Raw genomic sequence first — 13,669 nt, 5'->3', positions numbered from 1 at the left:
GCGGAACCAATGGAAGTCGATGGAACAGTTCAAGGACCGGCTAATGTAACGCAGCTTCCAGTAGATTGGCAGCTCGAGATTAAAATGTACATCGCGGACGGCAAAGTCCCTGTAGATAGCTGGCAAGCTCGACGGTTAAAAGTATGATATGCGCGTTACGTCATGCTAAGGGATAGCCTTTTCCGACGCAGTTCGTCTAGAGTCTTACTCACCTGTGTCGATCAAGAAATGGCAGAACGGATAATGACAGAAGTCCATAAAGGTGACGGTGGCAATCATTCCGGAGGACGTGCACTCGCGTTTAAAATCAAGAAGGAAGGCCATTATTGGCCGACCATGGTCGCTGACTGCGAGGCGTACTCGGCGAAATGTGAAGCTTGTCAACGTCATGGACCGATGAAACATGCTCCTCCCGAACTGTTAAACATGGTCACGGCAGCATACCCCTTCATGCGCTGGGCAATGGACCTCGTCGGACCATTGCCTCCGTCAAAGTCAAAGCGTTTTCTTTTGGTCTTGACTGATTATTTCACCAAGAGGGTAGAAGTCGAATCATTTCACAAGGTACAATCGTTGGATGTCACCAACTTCATTTGGAAGAACATCATTTGTCGCCACGGGCTCCCATACGAGATCCTCACCGATAATGGGACATAGTTCACTTCGCTCATCACCCGACGTTTTCTAAGCAAGTGGCATGCTGTGGTCCTACCGAACTACCCCGCGGCGAGCTAAGGGACATTCTCCTTTCTCGTTAGCTTATGGCATTGAGGCATTGGCTCCAGCCGAGGCCGAAGTGCCAACGCTTCGCCGCACTATGTTTGATGTGACCCGCGGACGCGGATGCGGAATGGTGGAAGGATGCAACTTCGGTCAAGTTGAGATTGGTGGGACTTTCCTCGGTCAAGCTTCAAGGGTTCGAATCCAGGGAGGATTCAAACGACAGAAACGTGAAACGGTGCGGTTCCAACGAGCTGTTTACGAGATCGGAAGTGAAGCCGTATCGGATCGTACGGATGCGGCTAAGTGAAGCAGATGCGGCTATCGGCAGGACTCGGTGGGGAGCGATGGTGGAAGCGTTGTGAGATGGAGCGATGGAAGACTCGAGGACTGATGGCAAAGAACTCGAGAACTGCGAAGGTGGTTTGAGGATAGACTCAAGAGCTTGTGGAAGAGATGTCAAGGTTGTGACGATGGAACGAGTGAGATGAAAGATGGAATAGAGGTGGTTTGATGCGACGACACAAGAGGGCTGGCTCTTCTCTTGATACGGTCACTAACAAGCCATGAACCAGGTTCAAGGCTTGCTAGGGTTCTTTCCCTTAGACAAGCCCAGATTGACTAAGGAAAGGATGGAGACAAGTTCAAGAATCTCTCTTGAGGAAAAGTTTTATTTTCATACAAGTCTAAGTTCTACAATGAAGGTTTAGGCCTTTATAGGGAGGCTTACACAAGGGAACACCCAACCCTATAAAACGTGGCCTTAATCTACACCATACACTTAGGCTAATAGCAAAAGCAAAAGTAAAACAAAAGCAAGGAACAATCTAACGGTCAAGAAGGTTTAAGAAGCAATTCAAAATGAAAGGAAGGGGGATAGGGTCGCCACGTCATTGGTTGAGGCGTGGTGATAGAATTTTCACTTCCTTGGCTCCCAAGCATGTCAATAAGTGTTTCCAAGTCATGAGCCAAGTGGGATCAAAGTGGAAATGCACTAGAGTTTGCTGCCTCGTTAAAACCTCTTTGGTAAACCCATTGGGACAAACCCGAAGTAGGAAAAAGAGTACAGCTCCTTCTAATGGCTCAGGAGTGTCTTCACACTAGCGTGGTGGGGAAGACTCGCGAATCTGGCTTCCCAAAGTGGTCGCGACTCAATGCTCCTTAGTGGTGATGCTAATCTTGGGCCCATGTGTGTATGTTGGAGCATGGTCTTGAAATACCCAATAGGTGTCTTTGTTTTGCTCCTCCTTGTATATTCCTGGTTTGGTTGACTTGATGGAGCTCCCTTGGTCGTATTGTGGCTCCCGGGAGGGTCGCTGGTGCCTTGGCCGCGAATGTTGCCTGCGCCTCGGCCATATTCGATGTGGCTTGGTCTTGCGCCTTGGTCGCCTCGGTCAGGGGCCGATCCCGTGACCACATCATTTTCTCCCTCTTATAAAAGTTTTGACCTCAAAACTTTGCCTAACACCTGGATCAACAAAAGAATCCCCAAATTAGTAGCATCACAAGTTCATTTGCGGTTTTAATCTTACCGGGATCAAAGGGGAATAGTAAAACCTTAAGAGAAAAGGAAAGGACTCCCCTGATAAGGCTAGTGACGTTTGGTGCTCCGACCTCTTCATAGTCCACGGTTGGTTGTTGACGTTCTCCAGGATGCCACACGATGGTCCGAACCGCGACAAGGCTGGGCAAATGCATCGCCATAGGTCTTTGCGTGATAACAGCCTTGGCGCTAAGAGTGGAGAGTAATGGCGCAGTGTGAACATCTCCCATCTGGAGTCTACTCCTTGACATGATCATGAACATGACCGAATGGACAATCCCATCAATGGCTGTCTTCAATGGTTCCTTGAGCTTGAAAATTCCCATTATTAAGGGAACTCCGTATATGACTTCGATTGCGTGGGAAGACTCTTCTCTGGCCTCACCTAATTGCTTGGTACGCGTGTTGGTTGTGGAATCACGTACCATGGTCGGCTCTGGGAAGCGGTGGTCGTGAATTGACTCGGACTTGATCGAGAGCTGTCGCGCCTTGACCTTGGTCTGCGCTTAGGTCAGGTCTTGTTTCTTCGAATACGCAAGCTTGGTGGTCAGGCAGCCTGGCTGGCCTTTCTACAACCTCTCCAGCTCCATAGACTTCCACTTCTCGGCCTGGTTCTCGTTCTAGTCGCGTCTTTGACGTAGTCACGAACGAGAATGAATGGATAATCCCGTCAATGGCCGTCTTTATTGGCTCAAATTGTTTGAACAAGCTTTCGCCGGTTGTGGAATTGAACATGCAGCCTGACTTCTTATTGGCCTCGCTCAGAGAATGGTCACGCATTACGAAAGGAGACTCTTGCACCACATCCTACTTCGAGTATGGCGGCTGAGCATCAAGCCGGTCTTGATCGGAGACGGTGACGACTTGATCTTGGTCCGCGTGATGATCGATACTAGCTCCTCCGAATGTATGAGATTGGTGATCGAGAGGTATGGCTGGCGTCTTTACGAATCCACATGCCCCATAGACGTGCTCTCTATAATCCGACTCATGCTCCGATTGCTTCGTCGGTGAGGCGTCCTCAGCTAGCTTGGTGCACGGCCTGTTACTCGCTATTGACACTACCGGGCTTGGTTTGTCCTTGGCACGAACTCTTATTTGGACCGGTTCCCTGTGCAGCGTGGGCAGCTTTCGGTGCTGAACAGGAGGTGCACAAGTCCTTGACCCTTCAACTTTGGCCGAGTCACGACTTGTTCGCGGAGCTGGCATAGGGAATGGTTCACGGCCCTGAGCTGGGGACGCATAAGTCCGTGATATACTCAAGCTTGTTATGGTCGCGGCATTGATTACTTACCGAGCTGGTTCCTGGTGCAGTGTTGTCAGTTCACGGCTCTGGATTGGGCGCACATACGTCTTGCTTGGTCGCTCAACGTAGGCCAAATGGCGCCTTGGTCGCGGGGCCGGCGTAGGCAGTGGTTCATAGTACTGGCACCGTGAAGTCTATTTCCAAGTGGGCATACTTGGAGACCAGGTAGGGATGCCTCGGATGAAGACTTGGTGGACACTCGGGCTTCTCTTGACCTGTTCACGAGTTGATGTCGATTCACACCGGTCGAGCCTATCGTTGATGTTTTGAAGCGCGTGTTGGAGAGAGATCAGAGCGTCCGCCGTGCTGGATGGTTTGGGAGTTGGCTCCACTTTCTTCGCAGTCTGGTGCCTTAGATCCTTGTAGCACGAACCCCAGTCTTCACTATCGGAGTCTTCATAAAGTGTCCCCCTTGGCTCACCAACGCAAGGAACTCGTGACATCGACGGCCAATAACAGCCTGGCGATCCACGTTCGAGTTCTTCTTGATCTGACTCCTCGCCGTAGTCTTCTTCGTACCAATGTTCATATCCGGTGGCTTCTTGCTCCGGTTCCAGGCCAAGATATTCATCACACCTCGATCCCACCTTAGATTCGTTTCCATCAAACTCCATGCTAGATCAATGTAGGATCAAGCGTTGCACATTGTTTGAGATCTTGGAAACGGTCTTGGAACAACGTGTAGTCAATGGTACGGATGGCTGTAGGAAGTCGTCGGCGGTATGGTCGGCTTAATCGTACGGGCTGATGGTGATAAGGCGGATGGGACGAACGGCCAACGGTGGTTGGAGGTTGACTCGCTGATGCGGCTACACGACCCAAAGTTGATTCTCGGTTGTTGACGCAGCTTGGTCCGTACGGTCGTTGGTGACGCGGCTTCGGTTTTGAAATTAAACCTCGCAAACAAAGACAAACACAAAAATGCGTGAGAAACAGCGTTCAATAGGACCACACAAGAGATTTTTGTGTTGTCACCAATGATTGATGACAGCACACAAGAATCAAAGATATGGCTAACAAAAGCAAAAAAGCAAAAGCACAAAGAGACAAAAATTGCTTTATGGCCAAAAAGAAAACACCAATCCTAAACAAAATTCTAGCAAAATTCAATCTAAAAGCAAACAAAGATGACAATAATGCAAGAAGGATGAACAAGCAGCGTGCTAACAACCTAGAGAAATGATGAACAAAACCACACATGCAACAAATTAAACCAATTGACAAAATGGGACAAACTAAACAATATGATGCATAAGAGTCTAACAATCAACCTAAAATATCGAGACTCTAAGCAAGAGAAAGACGAACGTCCTAATCTATCAAAGCCAAAACCAAAAAGTATCCGACGGTTGGATAACAAAGTTGCTAAAAGCCAAGGTGACAACTCACCCATGGACCACAAGGTGCATAGGGAGCTATCCACGTCCACAAATGATGGTCCTGACCAAAAGCACTTTAGAGGTGGCTACTCTCTCAACACACAAAAAGAAACTATTCCTAGACCACACAAAAATTCAACACGGCTTTGACCAGTTTGAATTTCAAACACTTGGCTGAAATTTTTAAGAGAAAGGAACAAGTGGTAGTAACCAAATGTCTTTCACCTTTTATATTTACCAAACGAGAAAGTAAAAACACAAAAGAGCAACAAAAAGCAAAGCACAAAGAATCTAGCACCCTATAAACAACAACAAAAAAAGCAACTCAACCTTTAAAAGATCTAGACAAAACAAACCAAGAACACAACAAGAACAGCAAGAACAAACTAGAACGAACAGGAAACTAACAACCTAAAGCAAACGACAATAAACGACCCTACTAACAACACAACTCAACACCAAATTTAAACCAAAAGAACAAACTACACAAGCGACACAAAAAGAAATTAACAAGACTAACGAAAAAGCTCAAGATCCAAACTTGACCAAAAGAGATGAGTTTGTGGATTAGAAAGACACAACCTTTGAAGTCAGGAGCTTTTAGAGCTTTGATACCAAGCTGATGTAACCTACGGACGCGGATGCGGAATGGTGGAAGGATGCAACTTCGGTCAAGTTAAGATTGGTGGGACTTTCCTCGGCCAAGCTTCAAGGGTTCGAATCCAGGGAGGATTCAAACGATAGAAATGTAAAACGGTGCGGCTCCAACGAGCTGTGTACGAGCTTGGATGTGAAGCCGTGTCGGATCGTACGGATGCGGCTGAGTGAAGCGGATGCGGCTATTGGCAGGACTCGGTGGGGAGCGATGGTGGAAGCGTTGTGAGATGGAGCGATGGAAGACTCGAGGACTGATGGCAAAGAACTCGAGAACTGCGAAGATGGTTTGAGGATAGACTCAAGAGCTTGAGGAAGAGATCTCAAGGTTGTGACGATGGAACGAGTGAGATGAAAGATGGAATATAGGTGGTTTGATGCGACAACACAAGAGGGCTGGCTCTTCTCTTAATACGGTCACTAACAAGCCATGAACCTGGTTCAAGGCTTGCTAGGGTTCTTTCCCTTAGACAGTCCCAGATTGACTAATGAAAGGATGGAGACAAGTTCAAGAATCACTCTTGAGGAAAAGTTTTATTTTCATACAAGTCTAAGTTCTACAATAAAGGTTTAGGCGTTTATAGGGAGGCTTACACAAGGGAACACCCAACCCTAGAAAACGTGGCCTTAATCTACACCATACACCTAGCCTAAAAGAAAAAGAAAAAGTAAAACAAAAGCAAGGAACAATCTAACGGTCAAGAAGGTTCAAGAAGCAATTCAAAATGAAAGGAAGGGGGATAGGGTCGCCACGTCATTGGTTGAGGCGTGGTGATAGAATCTTCACTTCCTTGGCTCCCAAGCATGTCAATAAGTGTTTCCAAGTCATGAGCCAAGTGGGATCGAAGTGGAGATGCACTAGAGTTTGCTACCTCGTTAAAACCTCTTTGGTAAACCCATTGGGACAAACCCAAAGTAGGGAAAAGACTACAGCTCCTTCTAATGGCTTAGGGGTGTCTTCACACTAGCGTGGTGGTGAAGACTCGCGAATCTGGCTTCCCAAAGTTGTCGCGACTCAATACTCCTTAGTGGTGATGCTAACCTTGGGCCCTTGTGTATATGTTGGAGTTTGGTCTTGAAATACCCAATAGGTGTCTTTGTTTTGCTCCTCCTTGTTGATTCCTGGTTTGGTTGACTTGATGGAGCTCCCTTGGTCGTATTGTGGCTCCCGTGAGGATCGCTGGTGCCTTGGCCGCGAATGTTGCCTGCGCCTAGGCCATCTCCGATGTGGCTTGGTCTTGCGCCTTGGTTGCCTCGGTCAGGGACCGATCCCCTAATCACATCATTTCCTCCCTCTTATAAAAGTTTTGACCTCAAAGCTTTGCCTAACACCTAGATCAACAAAAGAATTCCCTAATCAGTTGCATCACAAGTTCATTCGCGGTTTTAATCTTACCGGGATCAAAGGGGAATAGTAAAGCCTTAAGAGAAAAGGAAAGGACTCCCCTGATAAGGCTAGTGACGTTCAGTGCTCCGACCTCTTCATAGTCCGATCTATTAAGGGTAGTGACGTTTGGACAAATTGTGTTTGCAATAAATACTGGTCCTAGAGGAATGTTTTCCAATTGTGAAATTGGAAAACTGCCATTTTCATCTTTGAACAAAAGGAGATATTCTATGCAAGCACAAAAGGGAATTTTCCAAGAAGATAAAATTACCGAGAAACCGGCCACAAAACGGGCAATGTCATCACAAATTCTTAAACAAAAGAGGAAAATAGAAAAAGAAAAAGTTTATTAAAATTGCAACCAAGAAACAACGGTTAGAATCCTGAAGGGTTGGACAGATCGGCTTGGAAGATCTTGACGATGGAACCGTGCTGGTCTCAAACGGAGTTTGGAGCTGTGGTTCCGGGGTGAAGAAGTCCGAAGCCAAGCTGGTCTGGAGACATGGTGAGATCTCCTTCTCCCAGCTTTATGATGTCCAGCGCCTCACCTTCGTCCAATGCTTTCTCTCGCCTCTCCTTGATCTCAGCAATCAGGTTGTCAGGAATAAACGCACCACTCTTCAAGAGGTACTCCACAGTATCTTTGGGCGCTTGATTGAGAATATCCTCTTTCGGGCGAGCTACATTCTCCTGTTCGACCAGATAAGCCTTTACCTTGTCAAGACGACGTTGCGCTTTCTTCGCGGTCCCCTCGACTTTGGCTTGTCGGTCTAGGCGTAGTCGGCTCACTTCTGACTCGAACTTTGCTCCCAGATCATCGAGTTACTTTTTCGGCTCGGACTTCTCCTCCTCCAAAACTTTCCCTCGCGATTCCAGCTCGGAACTTTTCGCTTCCAAATGCTTGCCGCGTTCTTCCCTGTTTGCAAGCATGCCCTCCAGTTCCTTGATTCTACCTTCCTTCAACCTGTCCGCTGCCTTGAGGTTTTCTAGGCATTCCTTTATCTTGTCGAAATTGAACTCCGAGGACGCCATTGATTTAACTTGCCTATCACACATAAGGGTGAGCGCACTGACGAAAACGGCGGTCTACATGTTAAACAAAGTAAGATGGAGGGAAGTAGGAAAATGACATGAAGTCGTGAGTTCAGACGAAGGAGGGTGTGAATTAAACCTAAAGAGCGGACTGGGCAACCTTAAGGAATTGTTCCGGAAATTCAGTTTGTCGGCCAGCGGCAACATGACTGAAGACACCTTCAGATGCCTGCAGAGTTCCCCAGCAGCTGCCTTGTTACAAACGAGAGGGCCGTCCCCAAAGTAATCAAAGGCGAATTGGTCCGATTGGTCATTCTCTCGTACGACTCGAAAGCGGTCATAGGATTCGAGTCAGGCTTCTTCCGCGGAATGTTTTCGGGTTGTTTCTTGGTCGGAGGTTTTACCTTTGCCTTTGTCCTTGCTTTCCTTCCTCGCCTTCTTCTTTCTGGCACCGCTGCTTGGTTCAGGGGTGGACTGCTCAGGGATAATGGATTCGACCGGTGGAGGTTGAAGTGAATCATTGGGAGCTGTATTTTCATGGCCCGGATTAAGGGCGATCTGGCTATCATCAAAGTTTTCAATGTCAATGAACTCGTTTCCCGTTTTATCTTGGTCTAGATCAATGATAGGCTCGTTGTTCGGATTAATGGATCGGAGCATACCAGCTTCAACAATTGTGGTCGCTGGGATCGTTGACGTTTGACCTAACTCACAAGTAAAATTCGAAATTTGGTTTTCGCCTTGCCCATAGCTTTTTCGACGCGACGCCGGGTAATACAATCCCAGCTACAGTCGATTCCTGCAAAGAGTGTGTCCCTGACAAGTTGGAATTCAGGAGCTAATGATCGAGCTGAAGTGGGGCGAGCTGCAAAATCAAGGGAAATTAAGATCAGAAAACAAATGTCCGATTTGATAAAACAAGGAATGAGATGATACCGGGCGAGCTGTTCCACACTCTTCGCCAACCGCATCTCAGGTTTTCAAAAGAATGATCGTCAACTTGGACAAAGAAGTAGCGAGCTGTCCACTTCTTGAAGTTACTGACTTTCTCACAAGGGAGAAAGTTATGTGCCGGCTTTATATTAACCATCCATAAGGGACTCCCTTGAGAGTTTTTAAAATTTGTTAAATGCTCGAAGCACTCAACTCTAATGTAAATTCTAGCCTCGGCCGCAATAGTGAGGGCGGCGACAAAATTGCAAATACTGCCAGGGGAGAGCTGGCATATCGGGATCTGGCGACGATGGGTGTACCGAGTAAGCAGGCTAGGAAGAGGAAACCATAACCGGCACTTGGAGAAGAAACCCTCGTATAAACAGATAAATCCTTTGGGTGGGCTCCATTGGCGTTGGTGCTCTCCGGGGATGATGATGTAGACACTGCAATCTCTTAAGCCGCATGAATTCAACATTGTGCGAACAGATTCAATACTGCTACCTGTCTTTTTGCCACCAATCCGATCTCGATGATCAAGGCAAGGAAGTATATCCTCAATCATGATCCCGTCTGACGCGATCTGGGATTCCTCTTTGTTCAGATTATTAGAGGGCAGATCGGAATCCGATGCAGTGTTGCCGTGACTCCCGCGGTTTTCTTCGAACACTAGGGAAGGAATATCTAGGGTAGGAGTTTCGCCTGATATGGGTCTTGAAGAACATTCGGCATTTTCTTCAGATCTGTTGAGCAGCTCGCCTCGGTCCGATCTTATGGACTTTGGAAATTTTTGTTTGGAATTTTTGCGGATCAGTGGATCGCTCTCAGTACTAGACGAGGAGACCATGGCCGAGGTGTTGGTTATCCAAGATCGCCGAAGAGTGTGGAAGAGAGTTCACGAAAAGCAAAAATAAAATAAAATACAGAAAGGAGAGAGAGAATAGAGGAACTACCTTCGAACAGTTTGGCGAAAAGTGGAAATGAAGAGAGGAGTCGAGTATTTATAGAAGCGAGTGGGCGGCAACCCTACGCGGAGTCATAATGACCTACTCAACCTATGCGACGTTTCGGCTTTCGAGCTGATTGAAAGGACGCGTCCGACACGTGTCGCAATAGTAGCGGCTGATGAAGCGGCGCTGGGATCCAGGTAATTAGTTTTGTTTTTCCTTGAGTTTTCAATCGGATATTTTTTTCCTATAGTCCGAGCATTCGAATTAACTTCTGAATGCGCCGAACTAGAGGGGGGGACTAATTGTTGGTGCGGGAATTGGCACCCCAACATACCGATCTAAACCCGCAAGGAAACCGGTATTCTAAACCAGAAGTTTGGCTTGAGGTGGATTTTGTCTTTGGTTGAAGGCCCAATAGCGTTATGAAGTCCAGCTCGGGAACAAGAAGCCGACCTGACAAGAAACAAGAAACTTTCCAAATCACAACCGAGTTGATTAGGAAAGTGGATATATTCTGTAAATCTAATAAAACTTATAAATAAGGGAGAATCCCTTCATTGTAATCCATCCATCAATTAATACCAAAAACCCTAACTTGTTTTCAAAGAGATTTCAATCTCCTTTAGCTTGTTAACTTTGATCCGATTTCTTAAAGAGAAAGTGTTATTGAATTTTTTTCCCCTTTCAAACAAATTCATTGTGTGAAACTCAGTTTCTACACAATGTTTAGGTTGTTAGATAAAGCTAATGCTTGAGATTATCATGCTTAACCTGAGAGATTGGATGTTTAAGGTGATTTTTGACATAAGATGATCTGGAATTTAATGCATGTTTATGCATGTCTTAGCTAGTGAGAACTAGGTCTAGGAGTGTTTAAGCTTGATTGTTATTATCATGAGAATGGATTAGCAAGTATTAGAAGATCATTGTCTAGAGATAGCTCATTGTTGATTGAGGTTTGTTGATTAATTTAGGTAGTCATAGCTTGATTCCAGGCCATGAATCCATCTCTAGAACTGTGACAACCCGTCCCGCGGACCCACTAGCCCACCGCTAGCTGCTCCAACGGACCGTCTGTGGACCCTGCTAGCCCCCCGCTAGCCATCCCAATGGACCCCAAGCTGGCCCTGCAGGGATATCCAAATCCAGCTCAATTGGTGACAGCTTGTCTTGTGGGAAGGTTGGTAAAGGGTGGGAACCAGAGTTCGAGGAACGCGTGGCACACCAATAACCTACTGGAGGATTTGGATGAATAGTTTCTTTCCACGGTGAGGGGTTAGGATCAATGCCCTGCAGGGCCAGCTTGGGGCCTATGAGGGCAAGCTAGGGGGGGGGGGGGCTAGTGGGGTCCACGGGACGGGTTGTTACAAGGACCTACTTTGTATATTGATTTCTCTATTGACTACTGTTATCTGCTTCCTAATTGATTTCATTGCATTTCATTCTGTTTTGATTGTTGAGTTTGGTTATGTTCTTCGTATTAAGTCACTCGGCCATGTACTCGATCGAGCATACGATCGAGTGCTTGCTCGAGCTCCTTCCAGAGTTCTTGTTTATGTTCTGCTTCTTTCCTGTTTTATTTCTGTTTCATTGCATTCATTCCAGTTTAATCTTGTTTCATTATTTGTCTTGCATTAGTGTAGTTCTTGTTCTTGTTAGTATCACTTCTGTTTGTTTACACTGTTCACTTTGCATTTAGTCTCTTATCTTAGTAGTCTTACATTCTGCATTTCATTATTGTCATTAGGGTGTTAGTTCAAATCCATAATCATATCTGGCTTGACTTAAATTAGTGTTCACATCCTGATTGCTTGCATCAGAGAAATTGAAACCCCTTGCATTCCACCTGATCATTCATCATCATCACTTTCATCATTCTCACACCACAAAAAGATATGTTTCAATTATCGAATTCCATATTTCATTTTTTCATTAGTCATTGATCTCTGAAATACCCTATGACACAATGTTTTAATTTTATAAGCCAATCGATTTTATTTCTTTGCATTTTTATTAACAAACTTGAGAACCAAACAAACAAACATTCGTACGCTTTAGCTATCTACAAGTCTCGAAAATCTTTAGTGTACTATTGGTTCTTGTAGATTCGATCCCGCATATTTTGCCTCACGGTTAAGTGTATCGGGTAATTACTCGAGCAATCAAGTTGGCAAAACCAAACAGTCAGGCTGAAAAAAAACCTACATGGATGCCGGATGAGGTTTTGATGAGCAAACACCGCCCAATTTGGGCAGAGTCCGAACCAACAGCAGTGCTTCTAGACTGACTGCAAAGAGGACCTATCGGAGAAGTATCTAATGCAGGCAGGGAAAAGCAGAAGAAGTATATGTTGCTCTGCTGGGTGAAGAAGCAGAACGTTCCGCGAGGATTTGCATCACGGCGGCGGCTGTCGGAAGGAATGGCTATGAACGCGCCAATTGAGACCATCAGGTTCGCGTGGTTCTTTGGGTTGGCAAGAGGGACGGAGATGACATCGATGGATAAGCTGTGAGGGGGGAGCTCCGAAAAAAAGAAAGGACTAAAGCAAGAGGTTAGAGGCAGTTGAGGACTTAGCTAAATGAAGGTGGACAGCGGATCGAGAGATAAAGATTCTCCGGAAACTCGCCAAGTAGCTCTCAGATCCCGACTCTAACTGAGAAGCGGAAACGCCCAAAGACATTTCCAAAAGTAGGCGAGCAGCGAAAGGAGGCAGGACATGACAAAAGTAATGCTGGATTTGAAACCGTAAATGTGATTTTAACAAACAAACAAACTTAAGTGAGATTGGATTAGACAGAAGAGGAGAGGAGCTGTAAAGAGTAGACAGAGTCCAGCTCTGGCGAGCCAAAGCAACACCAGCGCCAGAGGGCAGAGTCTCCTTTGTCGATTTGGGAATGGTGGCTAGGACGAACTACAACAAGGAAAGAGAAGAGAGCCTTGGAGTGTGTTGTCTTAAATGCCTATTGTTAAAATTAGATTGTAAATTGAGCCCTTATCTTATTTCTAACGTTGTAAAAATAATTTATAAGCTTATTTTTCATATTTATATAATTTTGTGAAAAATAAACTATATGACCCTAAATATATGCCCTTATTTATTTTCAAAATTTGATGCCAGAAATGAATGTTTCTTTTTCTCTAATGGTTGCACGCGTTAAAAATGATATTTTTCATAACGGCTCTGTATGAATGCATGAATATACTACGGCGAATTCTTCAGGAAAATTGCTATTTACCTCAATACATCTTTTTTTTTGTGCACCCAATTCTGTAATTCAAAAACATGGATGATAATCGGACAGACCGGAATAACAAACATGACAAATAAAGCACAAGAGCAGGAAAAACTCAACATAGAGACACAAGCTTGACGAGGCTTGATAGGGCACGAGGAGAAGTGTTGAAACAAGCTATCAGGAGCAAGTCCATGATAGAACACGCAAAAAACACATAATCATAAACTGGATTGGAGATAATTACCATAAATTGTGACATTACAACAAAGAACGAACCAACAAAGGTTGTTCTCGGCAGGAAGCAATCTGGATTTGCCTCAAATGCAGGCAGGGAGAGGTCAGCGAAGTATCTGATAACCAATCTTCACCGGATATGGGCGGAATCTAAACCAGAAGTTGTGGTTCTAGATTCGAATCAAGACGATCCTAGCTCTGACGCAAACAAAGAGAGATCAGAGAAGTATCTAATGGAGAGACCGGAGAAGTATCCGGTGAGAAGACCAGAGAAATATCCAGTGAACCCGAGCTT

General features: G+C 45.7%; 2 protein-coding genes across 2 annotated transcripts; both read right to left on the bottom strand.

The window, feature by feature from the left end:
- Positions 1 to 1,363: 1,363 nt before the first annotated feature.
- LOC147926527 (uncharacterized) lies at positions 1,364 to 13,669 on the bottom strand. Its single transcript, XM_087487974.1, has 3 exons — positions 13,385 to 13,669; positions 2,278 to 4,465; positions 1,364 to 2,188 (listed from the first exon to the last, which is right to left on the bottom strand). The coding sequence occupies exons 2-3, from the start codon at positions 2,689 to 2,691 to the stop codon at positions 2,153 to 2,155; spliced, it is 450 nt and encodes a 149-aa protein (XP_087344100.1). The 5' UTR covers positions 2,692 to 4,465; positions 13,385 to 13,669; the 3' UTR covers positions 1,364 to 2,152.
- On the bottom strand, positions 7,428 to 9,801 carry LOC147926528 (meiosis-specific protein ASY2-like). The gene is made up of 6 exons (XM_087487093.1): positions 8,958 to 9,801; positions 8,812 to 8,886; positions 8,426 to 8,725; positions 8,182 to 8,273; positions 7,848 to 8,075; positions 7,428 to 7,790 (listed from the first exon to the last, which is right to left on the bottom strand). Exons 1-6 carry the CDS (start codon positions 9,799 to 9,801, stop codon positions 7,428 to 7,430), a joined length of 1,902 nt encoding a protein of 633 aa, XP_087343219.1.

This window comes from Camelina sativa, chromosome 15, assembly GCF_030686135.1.
Source record: "Camelina sativa cultivar CO46 ecotype springtype chromosome 15, ASM3068613v1".
In the NCBI taxonomy this organism is placed as follows: domain Eukaryota; kingdom Viridiplantae; phylum Streptophyta; class Magnoliopsida; order Brassicales; family Brassicaceae; genus Camelina; species Camelina sativa.
This window is presented reverse-complemented; position numbering and strand designations above follow the sequence as displayed.

Bases quoted from the DNA above. Each gene is read 5' to 3' on its own strand.
- LOC147926527 (XM_087487974.1), bottom strand. From the start codon at position 2,691: ATGGTACGTGATTCCACAACCAACACGCGTACCAAGCAATTAGGTGAG. The intron at 2,189-2,277 runs GTTTTACTATTC...TTGTTGATCCAG, and splicing joins TCCTTTCCTTTTCTCTTAAG to GTGTTAGGCAAAGTTTTGAG.
- LOC147926528 (XM_087487093.1), bottom strand. From the start codon at position 9,801: ATGGTCTCCTCGTCTAGTACTGAGAGCGATCCACTGATCCGCAAAAAT. The intron at 8,274-8,425 runs GTAAAACCTCCG...GTTTGTAACAAG, and splicing joins AAGCAAGGACAAAGGCAAAG to GCAGCTGCTGGGGAACTCTG. The intron at 8,076-8,181 runs GTTGCCCAGTCC...TTTAACATGTAG, and splicing joins TTCCGGAACAATTCCTTAAG to ACCGCCGTTTTCGTCAGTGC.